The sequence below is a fragment of the Mustela erminea genome, chromosome X, assembly GCF_009829155.1.
Source record: "Mustela erminea isolate mMusErm1 chromosome X, mMusErm1.Pri, whole genome shotgun sequence".
NCBI classification, from domain to species: Eukaryota; Metazoa; Chordata; class Mammalia; order Carnivora; family Mustelidae; genus Mustela; species Mustela erminea.
Genome location: NC_045635.1, coordinates 92,590,455 through 92,604,482, shown reverse-complemented (window position 1 = coordinate 92,604,482; position 14,028 = coordinate 92,590,455). Strand labels below are relative to the sequence as shown.

The window sequence follows — 14,028 nt, the reverse complement described above, 5'->3', positions numbered from 1 at the left end:
AATAAGGATAAGCCCCAGTAATTATCCTGATGCACTTGGTCCATAGGTCAGGGGTGGGCTTGATTAAATTCATGGAGGGCCGACCCACAGACGGTGGGAAAATGCCCCTTCTCTTCCACTCAGCCCTGCAGGCAGCTAATCAATGCGCACATCTCACTTCCAGATTGTTTCATGAAACCAGAGCAATAGCACGGAGCATTCATTAGGGCACTCACTCCTATCTGTTGTTTCCCAATCAGTACAGGGACAGGACAAGAGGCGGAGTGTCAGAGAGGACTTAGGAGATGGTGAGGGGAGGCTGTCCCCCACTGCATACACGGGGGGCTGCAGCTCCCAATTACAAAAGGTTCAACTGTGAAAACAACTAGACAGTGAGTGTGTAGGTTGCATGACATATACAGAAAGCCACATACACTTGGCGTGAATATGGATTTTATAAGCTGACCATGCAAAGACTTCACCATTTACCAAGGCCGATTCTTTTTATACTGAGGGGAAAACTCAGTTTTAGACTCAGTGGTAAGGATGCAAATAATATGCAAGAAGCCATCAGCACTGGCATACTATGTGTGTTTCGAGCTTCGAACGTGAACCTGTGCATATTTCCTTTTTCGGTAATGGAATGCCCTTTAAAAACGCAACACAGCTTCTGGCTCACCCTTAGGCAATGCACAACAGGAGAGCTACTGGCTCACTCCTGTGCTGAGCAAGCATTTCTTCCATACCCCTTGGGCTTTTACTCTCGTGATCTGTGGCTCATCTCTGAATAAAGATGGTGGGCTTAGGCTCCGAAATGGAGCTTCTCTCTTGGCGAGGTAACCTGACTACATAAGGATCAAACCTCTGTTTCCACAGGAGCTAACCTGAGTTCCCCAACGCCACAAACTATTTCCATTCATTTTCTACCAGACAGTCTAATTACGTTTGCAACTCCGCCATGCTGGCGCTGTGTCTATCTCCCGCTCCATTCAATACCCAGCTGCTGCTGCTCAATAAATCTTTACTGACAATGAGACAAAATCTAATTTAAAAATTATAGGTGTTCTGGAAATGCATTTATTCACTTTGTTAAAGTGATTATAAAGCAAGTGTTTCCTAGATAGATCATTTAAGCATGGCTTGCGATAAAAATACTTTTCTTCCCACATCTAGTTATGCTTTATTTTTTAACAGCAGAAAACTGTAGTAAAGAATTTTAAAGACCACTGCCATTAGGAATACTGATCTACAAGCACTTGGAAAACTGCTGGAACACTATAGAAGATATTGAGAATAACTCAGAGTAATTTTGAGAATCATAACTTGGAGCTTCTATGTCACTTATCCCAGGAAAGAGCCCATTCTGGCCCCTTTTGGTAGAGACAAGAAATGACACTTTGCCCTCTTCCGAGGGAGGACATACATGAGTTTTCTCCTGACTTACCCTGAGTGGATTTTCATTAAGGTAAGGGGGTTCACCTTCCACCATTTCAATTGCCATAATCCCCAGAGACCAGATATCAACTTTCGGACCATAAGCTTTTCGAGTTACAACCTCAGGTGCCATCCAGTATGGAGTTCCCACCATAGTGCTCCGTTTACTTTGTTCAGGGGTGATCTGGGCACAGAACCCAAAATCAGCTGCGGAAGAAAAGTCAGTTACAATCAATTCAATTTCTTCTTCTTTTTTTTTTTTTTCCAGAATAGGTCACTTTCATAAATGGCCATACCTTCCTCCATTTGACAGAGTTTCCATAATGCCCTAGCTCCTATCCATTATTACCAGATCCCTCCAGTGGCCCTGATTTTAAAAGGGTCTGAGATAACTGATTAACATGATGTCATTTTTACTAGTCCTCAATCTGGCTCCCTCCCCATGACTGTCCCCTCCAACTTACAGGATCTTTCAGTTTTCTAGTTGGGTATTTGTCATCTAGCAGATGGAAGACAAGAAATTCTGAATGTTAAACCCTCAGAATCTGGCCATGATCTACAGGAACATGGTGTTAGAAAAAAAAATCTTTACTTCAAACGGGGCTCTAAATGCTTTCAAACCAATCACATTGAATAGCCACTTTCTTCTCAGACAGGAAATAAGCAGAAATCCCCTGATACTCTTTCAAATACCATCTGAACAAAAATACCTACTCAATTTAACAGAGCCATCCATCCCAAGAAGAATATTGTCACTCTTTATGTCTCTGTGGATCACTTGGTTTGAGTGTAAAAAGTCCAGCGCTTGGAGGCACTATTAAATCAGAAAAGCAAGTTCTAATTATATCACAAAGAATTTAAAACCAGGTAAGTTTCATTTTTTAGATAAACATGGGACAAAGGTATAAGTTTACATTGTCAAGTGAAATAGATTACTGTTGTCTTACCAGTTTAAAATCACATTCCCATTTACATCAATGCTATAAGTTAGCATTACACATTATAAAAGCTCCCAAGTCAGACTAGGACATGAAGAGTGGGGATGTGATAAATAGCAGTAAATCCTTAATACAGCCAGACTAGCCAGTTAAGAATCATACTTTGACCTAGTCATCTGGAGGGTGTGGATTCGGCTTGGTCCTACATAGGCACAGTAAGACTCTGCCTCCACAGGATTTGATTCAGGAGGCTGGAAGGGGGACCCAGGAATCTGCATTGAAAACGAGGGCCCCAAGCTACCTCTGATGGACAGACATGGTTGGGAACCATCTCTAGGTTACAAAGTAGCTATAGTCACTTGTTGGGAAGTGGCTTTGCATCATGCAACATGGAAACTACAGGCTCAGGGTGGAAGGGTCTCCCGTATATTAAAAGTTTGATTCATTGCATGAATAGAAAATACTTATGTTTGGTGGATACATCTACATGCTGGGGCTGGAGGAAATGGGGACCAAAGGAGAGCAAGGCAGGAAGAAATTTAAGTGAACAACTGAAAATAAAGAACAAAGACTAGCTGTAGTTATTTGGTTTTGTCTTCCTGTCACTGGCTTTCAAGTTTCAGTGGGTCAGAGTTCCTACTTATATCTGCAGACAGCCTCACCACAATGAATGGGGTAGATGGTCAGGCCCAAGATGAGATTCCAAAAAGGAGTGTGTTTTTAAGTACTGAGAAAATTGTAGTAAAATGTCCTCAGTTTTGCATGAAACTAGGGATACGACATTGTTATTGGATGAGAGGCAGACACTCAGACCCACTGGAGGGTTTTGGGAGACATCCAGATTGTACTGGGAAAGCAACTACTATCTGTGCTAAGGGAGAATCTTGCTTGAATTGCCTTCTCGAAAATGATAGGATTGTAATGGTTTATATTTTACAAGGCTCTCGTTGTATATGCAGGGCAAAGTGATTATCATGTAAAAATCCTCCCAAATCAGGAAGAACTTCCATGCCGCCATTACTGTTTCCCAGGCTCACTGAAACTACAGCATGCAGGCTTAGATGCGGCACTTTGTAAATGGTGTAATAGAGCTCAAAATATCCAGAGCAAAGGGACTAAAATACACAACAGGCTAGGAAGAGAGGGGAAGGAAAGTGCTATTAGGAAAGGATCTGAATTGAAGTTAAGCTCTCCATTTTCTTTCTTTCTTTTTTTTTTTTTCATAGAAAAGATGTGCTATTATTACTTTGGTGCTAAGCACATTCTGGATAATCAGAGATAAAGGGCTGCCAGTTCTGGTGATCTCATCAGCTAGAAACTCTCTATTTTCTTACCTCTCTGCAGACAGCTGCTATCTGGCCTTCATCCATACAGGTCTCTGTGACCACATCAGTCAGAGAGCCACCAGCCAAGTACTCCATGACTACCCATAGTTCATCACCCACTAAGTAGCTGCAAGAAGAGAAGAAAAAGACATTGATTCAGGCCTAAGAAAGTGGAGACTTGCCTATATTCCCATTAAGAAGGTAGTTTGCAGGTAGTGTCTGCATTTGGCCATATTCTATAATGGGAGGAAAATATCAATGACTGGGATAAGAGGAAACTTCCCTAGCATTATAAGAGAATATGCAGGAAAATCAAAGGATCATCAGATCTCACTGTGTGTCATGGAAGAAGGAAATGAAGCAGAAGTCCTCTGGCTACTGACTACTGGCAGTCATTCCACTGTAAAAGCTGCATTCATTGAACAGGATCAGTGACTAGCCATTTTGGTAACTTGAGCCATTGTGTTGATGTCTTGGACTGAACTGGACCATGGCACAGAGATATAGAAAAGATATTTATTCATATCTCAGCATTATTTTTGATTCTACTGAATTATTTTCAAGCAGTATTGGAATCAAAGAGACTCATGTTTGCAAAGGATTTTGCAAAGGTCTCGGTCCTATTAGAAGTTAGTAGCAATATGCCCATTTTCTTTAGGTAGTTGTTGAGAGAACACACAACAAGTGATCAAACATGGGGAGGAAGGTCATCAAAGTCTGACCACTGGACCAATTCAAAATATCTGGAACCACTTGAAGGCACATTAGCAGCCAGGTTCAGCAAGAGAGGAATTACAGTGAACGGAATGACCCCAATGATTCCATCCTGCCCTAAGTTCCACATCAGTATGAAGCAAGACTTTCAATTCAGTGGCGCTCCAACTGCAATGCCCGTGAGAGTCACCTGGGAAGCCTATTAAAAATGAACATTCACAGGCTCTACCTCACTAGGAAAGAAAGCATCCAAGAAATCTACATTTTTTTTTTTTTTGCAAAGGCAATTTTTTTTCAAAATTAAAAAAGCAGTGTCGAGTCACTTTACTGCAGATAGCCTATAAGTGGCATTTTATGAAGCTCAGGTTTCGGCTGTAAAATTTGACTCCTTTTTTTTTTTTTTCCTCCCTCTTCCCCCTCTTTCTCTGGTCCACCTGGCACAAAACACAGAAAGCAAGATTTTAAGCTCACTGAGGTTGGAGACCTCGTCTTATTTCCTTTATATCCCCCCAGAGTACACAGCACAGTGGTGCTAAGCAAACACTTACTGAAATTGAATGAAACACGATGTTAACCACAAGTGAAGAGTTAGAGCTGTCTTTAAACGCCTATTTATAGCCCGCTGCTAATACCACTGATGAAAGAGACATTAATTACCTGGTCCAAGAAAAAGGCTTGAGATTAAAGTCTCAATTCCCTAGACCTCACTGTCAGCTAATCACAAAGCACCCATTAAAGTGGGGCTGCTGCAGCCAGTCCTCTTCACTCAGACACCCAGAGACGGCACTCCCTCCAAACACTCGGTGAAATGTTTAAAACATCGCAGCTCTCCCCTGTACGCAACAGTCTATTTCCTGCCAACGTGGTCATGGTCCGCGAAAGGAAATTACACATACTGCTCACACTTAGAAGCAGGAACATAAAGTGTGTCTTCCAACGTTTGATGGGTGGGCAAAGTTCAGCAATAGATGTGAGGCTCCCTATTCTATAGCACTTGAGAAGTATTTGTAGAAGGGTTGCTACATGACTAGATCCTAAACAAAATACTTGGCCAAGCAAATGACATCGCATAAAGAAAACCAGTACGTAATGAGAGAAAACACTTACCTATCTAAATAATTAACAATATTGGGGTTCTTATTTTCCCTCATGACCAGAATTTCATTAATAATTAATTCCTTTTTGGGCTGCTGTTGAAGGTTCATCTGCTTTATGGCCACCTGAAGGATGATTGAAATGCAAAAATGAGTTACAGTCATTACACACACACAGCCATTGTTTTTTGAGGGAGGGAGTTGGTTTTGGGCTTATTTATTTATTTATTTTTTGGCTTGGGATTTTTTTTGTTGTTGTTGTTGTTGTTGTTGTTTGTACACGGGGTAAGAAATAAATATTCTTTATCTTCCTAGGCTCGCTCCTAGCACCGCAAACTCGTGCTCTTTTCTTTGGTCAATCAGGAGCAAATCACCCACTTCAGAAACTTTGGACACTGATGAAATCGAGTCCCACGTCAACCCAGTGCCACCCATTCTGTCAGGATAGAAGAAGAGATGTGATCGATATGAATGAAAAGACAGTAAAAATAAGGGTTGAATGTGAGCACTCACCTCTTGTCCAGTGGCAATGTCCAGCGCTGTGTACACTGTACCTGACGCCCTGCGAAGGTGAAAGTTATCAAATGAATAAGCAATCCAAATGTTATCTGTATATTTTATTTGAAATAAGACGTAGTTATTTCTAGGAGAGGGAAATCGGCCAGCTTAAGATACATGGATGAAATAACAAAGGAACAACCCCTTTCTGTGGTAATTCTACCTGAGACAGCTTCCGTGTATCCCTTTTGGTGGGCTAGGAACTCCAGTCAGACCTTCTGCAGCAATGAACTGAGCAAAATAGCCTGGATGCTGCAACAACTGCTGTCCTCTGAATAAACTGAAGTACCGCTTAGGAAAGAATGTATCATCTCTTGCTTAGGCAACTATATATATCAATCCTTTAGCATATGGACAGAATGGCTTTTTTTCCCATATATTTCTAATTCCCAAGAATATTTTCACCTATGGGTCCCTAGGTGGCTCAGTCAGTGAAGTGTCTGCCTTCAGCTCAAGTCATGATCCCAGGGTTCTGGGATCAAGCCCCACATCAGGCTCCAGGCTTAATGGGGAGTCTGCTTCTGCCTTTTCCTCTGTGTACTCCCTCTTAAATAAATAAATAAATAAATAATCTTTAAAAAAAGAATATTTTCACCTAACAAATCAATCACACTCAGTGCTGTATTTACTTAGTGCTGTCACTGCACAGAGCAATGAACAACTTGACTTTACTGTTTTTTCCCCGTTTTTCTAAACTTTTCAGCAGCTTCTACTAAAAGGTTTCCTTCCAGTCCACCATCCTTTAAAAATCTATCATTCCTTAGGCCTTGGAAGGACTCCCACTTCATTCTAACCTCAATCATATGGGTCCTTTGTTGTGCAAATAGCAATTGTCTGGTGAGGCTGAAGTCACAGTAAGGTTCTGTGAAACACACAGGTACTCCGAACCACCTCCGCACCTCCATCCCCAAGCAAAAGGAAAGGTCTCGTCAATTCCATTGAGCTGTTTGTGGTAAATAAAGGTATAAGGATGTAGAAGAGTCCTTATGATTCACCAGACATTATAATGCTCCAATATTGCTACTCAAAATTTCTAGAAACAATGTGCAGGGTTGGTGGTATAGTGGTGAGCATAGCTGCCTTCTAAAATTTCTAGAAACAACTTCTATTGCTTCTCCTTTGCTCTTCATTTATCTCTTGCTACTTTTTTATCTGGGTCCAGGAATTCTTTTCTTTCTTTTGTTTGTTTAATGATTTATTTGCGTATTTATTTGGGGGGTGGGCAGAGGGAGAGAGAGAGAGAACCTCAAGCAGACTCCGCACTGAGCACAGAGCCTGACATGGGGCTCGATCCCATGACCCTGAGATAGTGACCTGATCTGAAATCAAGAGTTGAATGCTTAATTGACTGAACTAATCAGGAGCCCCTTGAATTCTTTTCTTACGTCAGCCATTTCTTTGCCATGCTTCTCCCTCCTACTTGGATGAAGCAAAATATTTCTAACAAGCCTAGGAGGTTTACATTACCTGCTCCAAAGGAACAAAATGAGTGGGGCGGTATGAGGAGTATTTGACTATTAAAAGAGATCTGAGTTCTAATATTTGTCCTAACATCAACAAGTTGTGTGATCTTGGGCTAGTCACTTCCCCTCTCTGGGTTTCAGTTCCCTCGACTCGGAAAATAGTGATCACAATAACAGTAAAATATATTGAGTGTGTTAGACACTGCACTGAGAACTTCATATAAATCACCTTATGTAATCCTTACCATATTTCTATAAGGCAACCGCTACTACCCCCACATTACCTATGAAGAAACTGAGACTCAGAGAGATTAAGTGACCTGCCTTAGGGTAAACAGTTTACAATCTAAGTATGTCTGACTCTCTGACCAGCAAAATACAGCACATGGGCCACTTTATTTCTAAGGTTCGTTATTTTTTAATAAAAAAAAAATAAGACTTTTTCCATAAGCTCCACACCCAACATGGGGCTTGAGATCAAGCTGAGATCAAAAGTCCCATGCTCCACCAACTGAGCCAGTCAGGCACCGCGATTTCTAAGGTTCTTTAAGTCCATGATGTACAAGCTACAAATTCCACTGCTTTATTTGTTCTGGATAGGTATTTATATATCCATTGGAACTAGACTAAAAAAAATCACCCTCACTCCATAGGTGCCTCCTAAAGCAGGGCTTGCAAGTTTCAGAAATTCCTCAGGGTTGAAGCTTATGTTAAATCAGCTTCCCAATTTTGTACGTTTGAGATTCGGGGCTCAGAGCACGTGGTTGGGGCTCATTAAGTATTTGCTGAACAAACAAATTAATAAAAGTCTTTTCAAGCAAACATGCGATTGCAATAAAACCTTTCCTTTCTGTGAAGGAAATGTGTCATCTTCTACTTAAATCAACATAACACACTTCCTGCTTGGAATAAGCTCTCAGACATTCCTGATTGGTCCTTTTGTACTCAGGATCTCCTGGGCTCAAAGGAACAGATAACTGGACCCCACGTGTGCTTCAGCTGCAACTGTCTAACTCTGCAGAATTAGATTCTTAACTGCTTTAACTTGGTGTATTCTTATATATGGAGGCTACTCATACATTTCCGCCAGCTGCTGAAAAAGAGACAGTATCTGCAAAATGAGATAATAGCATCTACCTCATGGGACCCCAGAGAATCAAATGGCACTGTCTATGTAGCATTTAGCCTTGGGCCCAGATCTGAGCTGAGAATCGACATGGGAAATGCTATTATCATTTGTTGCTGTTGCTGTTACTGGTTTCTTGGTAGAGAATGCCTAATTTACAAGGTGTTAGTTGGTCCTTCCCAATCTCCCAGTCAAACATCCTTGATAGTGTCTGTCCCTCTCTTCAAAAATGCCAAAAGCCAAAGGGGTCACCTTTTAGAGGTTCCACATCCTCTTCTTTCCCCTAGTGGTTTTTCTTTTTTCTTTTCTTTCAGTTTGGAATGCCTTTATTGAAAAAGACCGTATATAAAAACCCTCCATATAAAATGGCAGCTGTTCTAGTTAAAGCTAGAGAGGTAGGCCCCAAACTCCTGCTTCGGTGGCCTCCCCCTTAATCACTCCCCCCACCACCATCCCCAACCACCAATCCCATTTCCACTGTTCCAGGGGCTAAAATTGTGATCGACTTGGAGTGCAAAGGGGATTAGTGTTACCATCTCCAGAGATTAACCTTTCAAATCCTTGGGTTTAAGGCCCCCAACATCCCTCAGCATTTCATTGTCTTGAACTGCTCGAGTCCTAACCCTGGAATCCCAATATCCTGGGTTTTGTGACATTCTGTGGTATAGAATTGCCACAAATCCCTACTCCACAAAGGTTTAAAGGCCCTGAAATTCTAGTAGAACATCAGTTATTAACTCAAAAATTAGCTTTTCTCCTCACTCTCCCTTCCCCTGCCTTATCATATATATGTAACTGTCTAGTGGGAGCCATTTCCCCCTTCTTCAACTCTTATTCCCAGCCTTAAAATGGTGATATCATCCTCTACTCCACTTCCTACACCCCCCACCCCAACCAAACAGGTTAGGCACTTGGAATTCACCACTCTGACCAATAACCTATTGGTTGGTCCAACTTCTAGCCTTCACACAATCCTCAGCTCAAATGCAAAAACTTGGGGACTAACCTGCAGAGCACACTGTCTCCAACTCTATCTTTGCACCTCAAATGTTTCTCCACACCACAGCTCTGACTCCTTCTCATATTCTAACAATTTAAGATAACTGTCAATGCCTGCCCTTCTCTTATTCATTTACCAAAGCATTCTTTGCCCACTAATAGGTTATATGAACAGTAGTCCTCACCCCCAACTTCTCAAACCTTCCAGGGTTCAAATACAATGAGTTCCTAGATGTGTGACCCTGGGTAAGTAATTTTACCTCTCTGTGGCTCAGGAATAAAGGATTAAATGCATACAGTGGTTAAAGCCAGGTCTGGTATACACATCGCCAATACACATTAGCAATAACAACCATCATCATCATCATCCACAGACTATAATTTGAGAGGTTAATGCATATATTAGGGAACAGTTACCCTTAATAATAACTTATATAACCGTAAGTATTATTGGGTTGACTGTTCCCTAATATATGCACTAAGCTCCCAAACTGTAGTCTGTGGCTTACCAGGAATCTCTTTTAAGCATCTAGAAGTTTCCAAGATACTTGATTTCTAAATTCTTAACAGAAGTTTTACATTTACCTAAGGCAGATCTAATTAAAATACCACATACATTTCTTTTTAGCCAGAATGATACCGACTTTTGATTACATGGCATAGCTCACTGATCAGAAGCTCTGAGTAGTGGTTAAACACTCTTTGCTTCACTGAGTTTGAGAAATAAGCTATTATTTAATAAATATAGCTTAATAGTTGTAATTATTCATAACCCAGAATTCATAAAGACAAATAATTGAAAAGATCCTTGGTGGTGAAGCTGGGAAACCCTCTCCTTGTAATAAGTGAAACACAGTGGTGTCTACTTCTAAAGAAATGATCTTTGAGCCAACAACATGTCACATTGATTCCCCCAAAACTGGGCCCTGTGACTGCCTGGGATATGTCAAAGGATCTTAATGACAATCTTGACAAAATTAATCACTTTAATTAAAAAAAATCAGTATCATGCAGCACTTTAAAACATAAGGATGGCAGGAATCAAACTCAAAACTGTGAAAGTTAAAACTCCCAATTCTCTAGTAGATTGGGCTGGTGTGTTAAAATGGTCAACGTTGTTGATTTGATTTTTATGCCACTTAATTATATTGATCTCTATTATCTCTCCATTCCAGTTCTATTTAAGCTAAATTGCTGTAGGGAAGAACACTTGTTTACAATGGGGATTTTGTTTATTCCAGACCTCAGTCACTCTGATGGTATAAAGAAATGCCTTATCGGGACTCCAGGAAAAACAGAGATCATCCAGTTTAATCTCATTACAGATGAGACATCTGAAGCCAAGAGAAGAGGAGGAATGTGCCCCAAGTTCACACAGCTAGTAAGTAACAAAGCCTCTTAATTTTGAGCAAGAGATATTTCAGTGGACCTATGCTACGGTTCAAGAATATTAAACCAAGAGATTGCTCAACTGTTGGGCCTCATCGTCAATTACAGCATGATGAGTACTGCTGGGTTCTTGGCATCACATTAGATGCTTTATCAACAATTTCTTCTTGACCTGGCCAAGCACTTAATACTCAAATGGAAACACTGGCTTCTAGCCTAAAGGGTCTAGAAAGAAACAAATAATTCACTATTTCTCCCTTTTCCTCCCAAGACAAGCCCATTTAATTATCAGCAATCTTCATCAGGTTTTGATATTTCCTGCTAAAAGCCAATGTCAAGCCATGATAATGAGTAGTTGCCAAGGCAGCAATGCAGTAAAACTTACACTTTCTATAAATCACTATGATTTCAGCATCGAAGTAGATTATAGGAGGGAAAGAAAGCAGGCAAGTGAGGCGAGGAGGAAGCTCACAGGCTGAGAGAAAAGAGAAGTGGACGAGAGGACCAGAGGGCTCTATGAGGTCCAAAGGAGAGCCTCGTGGTAATAAGTGTGAGGAAGTCAGAAGGGATGGGGCAATATTCACATTTAAGGTTTTCTAAGCATCTCTGGTGCTGATGAGGTCACAGTCAGGGATTTAATCCACATTGAGGATGGCTGTGTTTTAGATCTACTCTTTCTTCTTCTGCTGCTGCTAGAAGAGGCTGTCTTATTTATGGACATGACTTCCTTCCCATCCACCCTCTCTAAATGGGTGAGCTCACTTGCTGGTCACCCTATACCCCATACAATTTGACAAATGAAGACACTGGAAGCGGGATGTGGGAAATTAACCTGCCCAAGGATACACAGTTTGTCAGCAGCTGAACTCGAAACTGCATGAGTCTGACTCCACAGCCCATGCACTTAACCATGTCATGTTCCATTACAGACCTTTATCATTTTTTACATCAATGCTAAGTGCAAGTGTGGCACTTCCAGATGCCCACGTTTGTATCTATTGCACTATAAAGTTCCTCCCTGAAATACTGCTCTGGCCTCTCATTTCCTGCTTAACTTAGTCCACTTGCCCCTTGGTAAGGCATTTACTTTGTCCCTGGACATGGTCCGGTTGACTCCTTTGACCGTCAGGAGCTGGATCTTCTGTTTTCTGACTCAGTTAAGCTTGCTCACATGGCCAAGAGTAGACTAGTTCTTAGGACTGGACTTTATGTTCTGCTGAGTATTTAAGATATGGTTACTACTTGTAGGCCCTTATCTTGCTATATTAATGCACCTGACATAAAGTTTCCTGGATATCATATCATCCAATACTACCATGCCTCTATTCACCTTGTGGGGGCCTATGCCCTCTGGGCTTCAGGAAAGGTGATGGACAGTGTCCTCTGCAAGCAGTAACCTTTCAGAGAGAGCCCCAGGGTTTCCTTCTTGTGTAATCAGCCTCTTAAAAAATGTATCACTAAATTAAAACAAATAATAATATTATGTAAAAAGCACGTTCTCAAAGTACCAGGATGTGGTACTGTCTTTAATTACTGGGATGATAAATCGGAACACAGGATTTTCTGTTCTTTAGCTAGGGCATGATTTGCCCCAGGGTGTCCAGGGTCCTCTGATTTTAAAGAGAACTGTAACATGTTATGGGTGTGGGGCCAGGGAGCTCAGTGGGTTAGAGTCCCTTGATAATGAGGCCATGGTTATAGGCCTTAATCCCTGGAAAGGCCAGATAACTCAACAACTCACTCCAACACGAAGTCGAAGCAGCTGTTTCACAGTGTGTGCCACTGGTTTCAAGAGACAGGCAATGGGCGGGGTGGAGGGCAGGCAGCTTAATACAAGGTCATTAATATGGCTTGAAAAAACAAAATGCAAACTCTGCTAATGGTGGTTGATTGAATGGCACCATCTTTCTTCGCAAGGGACGGTACACAGCACAGTGCATTTAAGAGCATTAAGTAGAACATAGACTACTCTTGGCCACGTGAGCAAGCTTAACTGAGTCAGAAAACAGAAAAGCCGGCTCCTGATGATTATATTAGTGCCTTGTAGGAGTGCTCTACCTTATATGGCCCAAAATAAGATCTGATAAGGAAGCATATACTTTTGGGGTGGGTGGTCCCACTCGAAGCATCACCGCTATGAGCACACTAGACACCACTTCTGCTCTTGCCCATAGTTTCTTGAACAAAGAGAAACGAGTCAGAGGTTTTATTCTCAGCACTTCTCCCTGAGTTCCATGCTGTACACTGCTTTATCGGGTTCTCTAAACAAGCTGTTATTCATTGAGCCCTTTAACCAGTTTCAAAACTATTCATCTTCAATATGGGAACTTCATCTTGCCATAAGAAGAGGGCTCCCCACTGAGTAGCCAAGAGAATTCTGAAAAACACCTAACAGGATAGATTAAATTTCTCAAGCCTGAAAACTAAAACTAATTTAGAGGACAGGGACTGAAGGTTTGCAAAAAATGTTTGTCCACAATTATGGATGGATTGATCATATCCTCATTCCATAGAATTATATGATTGGCAAAGATCCAGATGGTAGACAAAATGCCTTTGGCCAAACATGTTATCTTTAAGTGCAGGAGGAAAAAGATTTCAAGAAATGCTCCCACTTGTTATTTCTGACAAATTTAGCCATACAGTTGGTCTAAACTATGAAGAAATGCGACATACAACCAAGATACTTGGGCATAACACACCCATGGACTATGTTGACCAAGAGATCCTTCAGGAGAGCCTTTTGTTTACCATATAATTTCTTGTTAGGGCTCAGGGCTCAGGGTTCTTTTTTAAAACATTTTCCCTTCTGTTTCTAGAATTGCTGTTCTTCTCTTTGATCTCCCGTTGGATTTGTAGGTGTTTGCAATGTTTAGATAAGCTATCTAGCTGATCTCCTGCTACCTGATGTAGCCTCAGCCTGCTACTTCTCCGCTATCTTCACTCCTCCTCAAACATTTTCCCTTCTGAAAATCAGCATGGTGATGACTTTTTAGTATAATCATAGAA

At 41.3% G+C, this 14,028-nt stretch overlaps 1 protein-coding gene across 10 annotated transcripts in view; it reads right to left on the bottom strand.

Moving 5' to 3' along the window:
- The window catches only part of PAK3 (p21 (RAC1) activated kinase 3), a 239,921-nt gene that overhangs the window by 19,176 nt on the left and 206,717 nt on the right, over nucleotides 1-14,028 (bottom strand). For all 10 annotated transcript variants that reach the window (XM_032330607.1, XM_032330609.1, XM_032330611.1 and 7 more), the window contains 5 exons: nucleotides 5,998-6,046; nucleotides 5,498-5,610; nucleotides 3,686-3,803; nucleotides 2,128-2,227; nucleotides 1,424-1,620 (listed from right to left, as the gene is read on the bottom strand). In XM_032330607.1, the coding sequence (XP_032186498.1) occupies nucleotides 1,424-1,620; nucleotides 2,128-2,227; nucleotides 3,686-3,803; nucleotides 5,498-5,610; nucleotides 5,998-6,046 (577 nt within the window). The remainder of the gene's footprint in view (nucleotides 1-1,423; nucleotides 1,621-2,127; nucleotides 2,228-3,685; nucleotides 3,804-5,497; nucleotides 5,611-5,997; nucleotides 6,047-14,028) is intronic.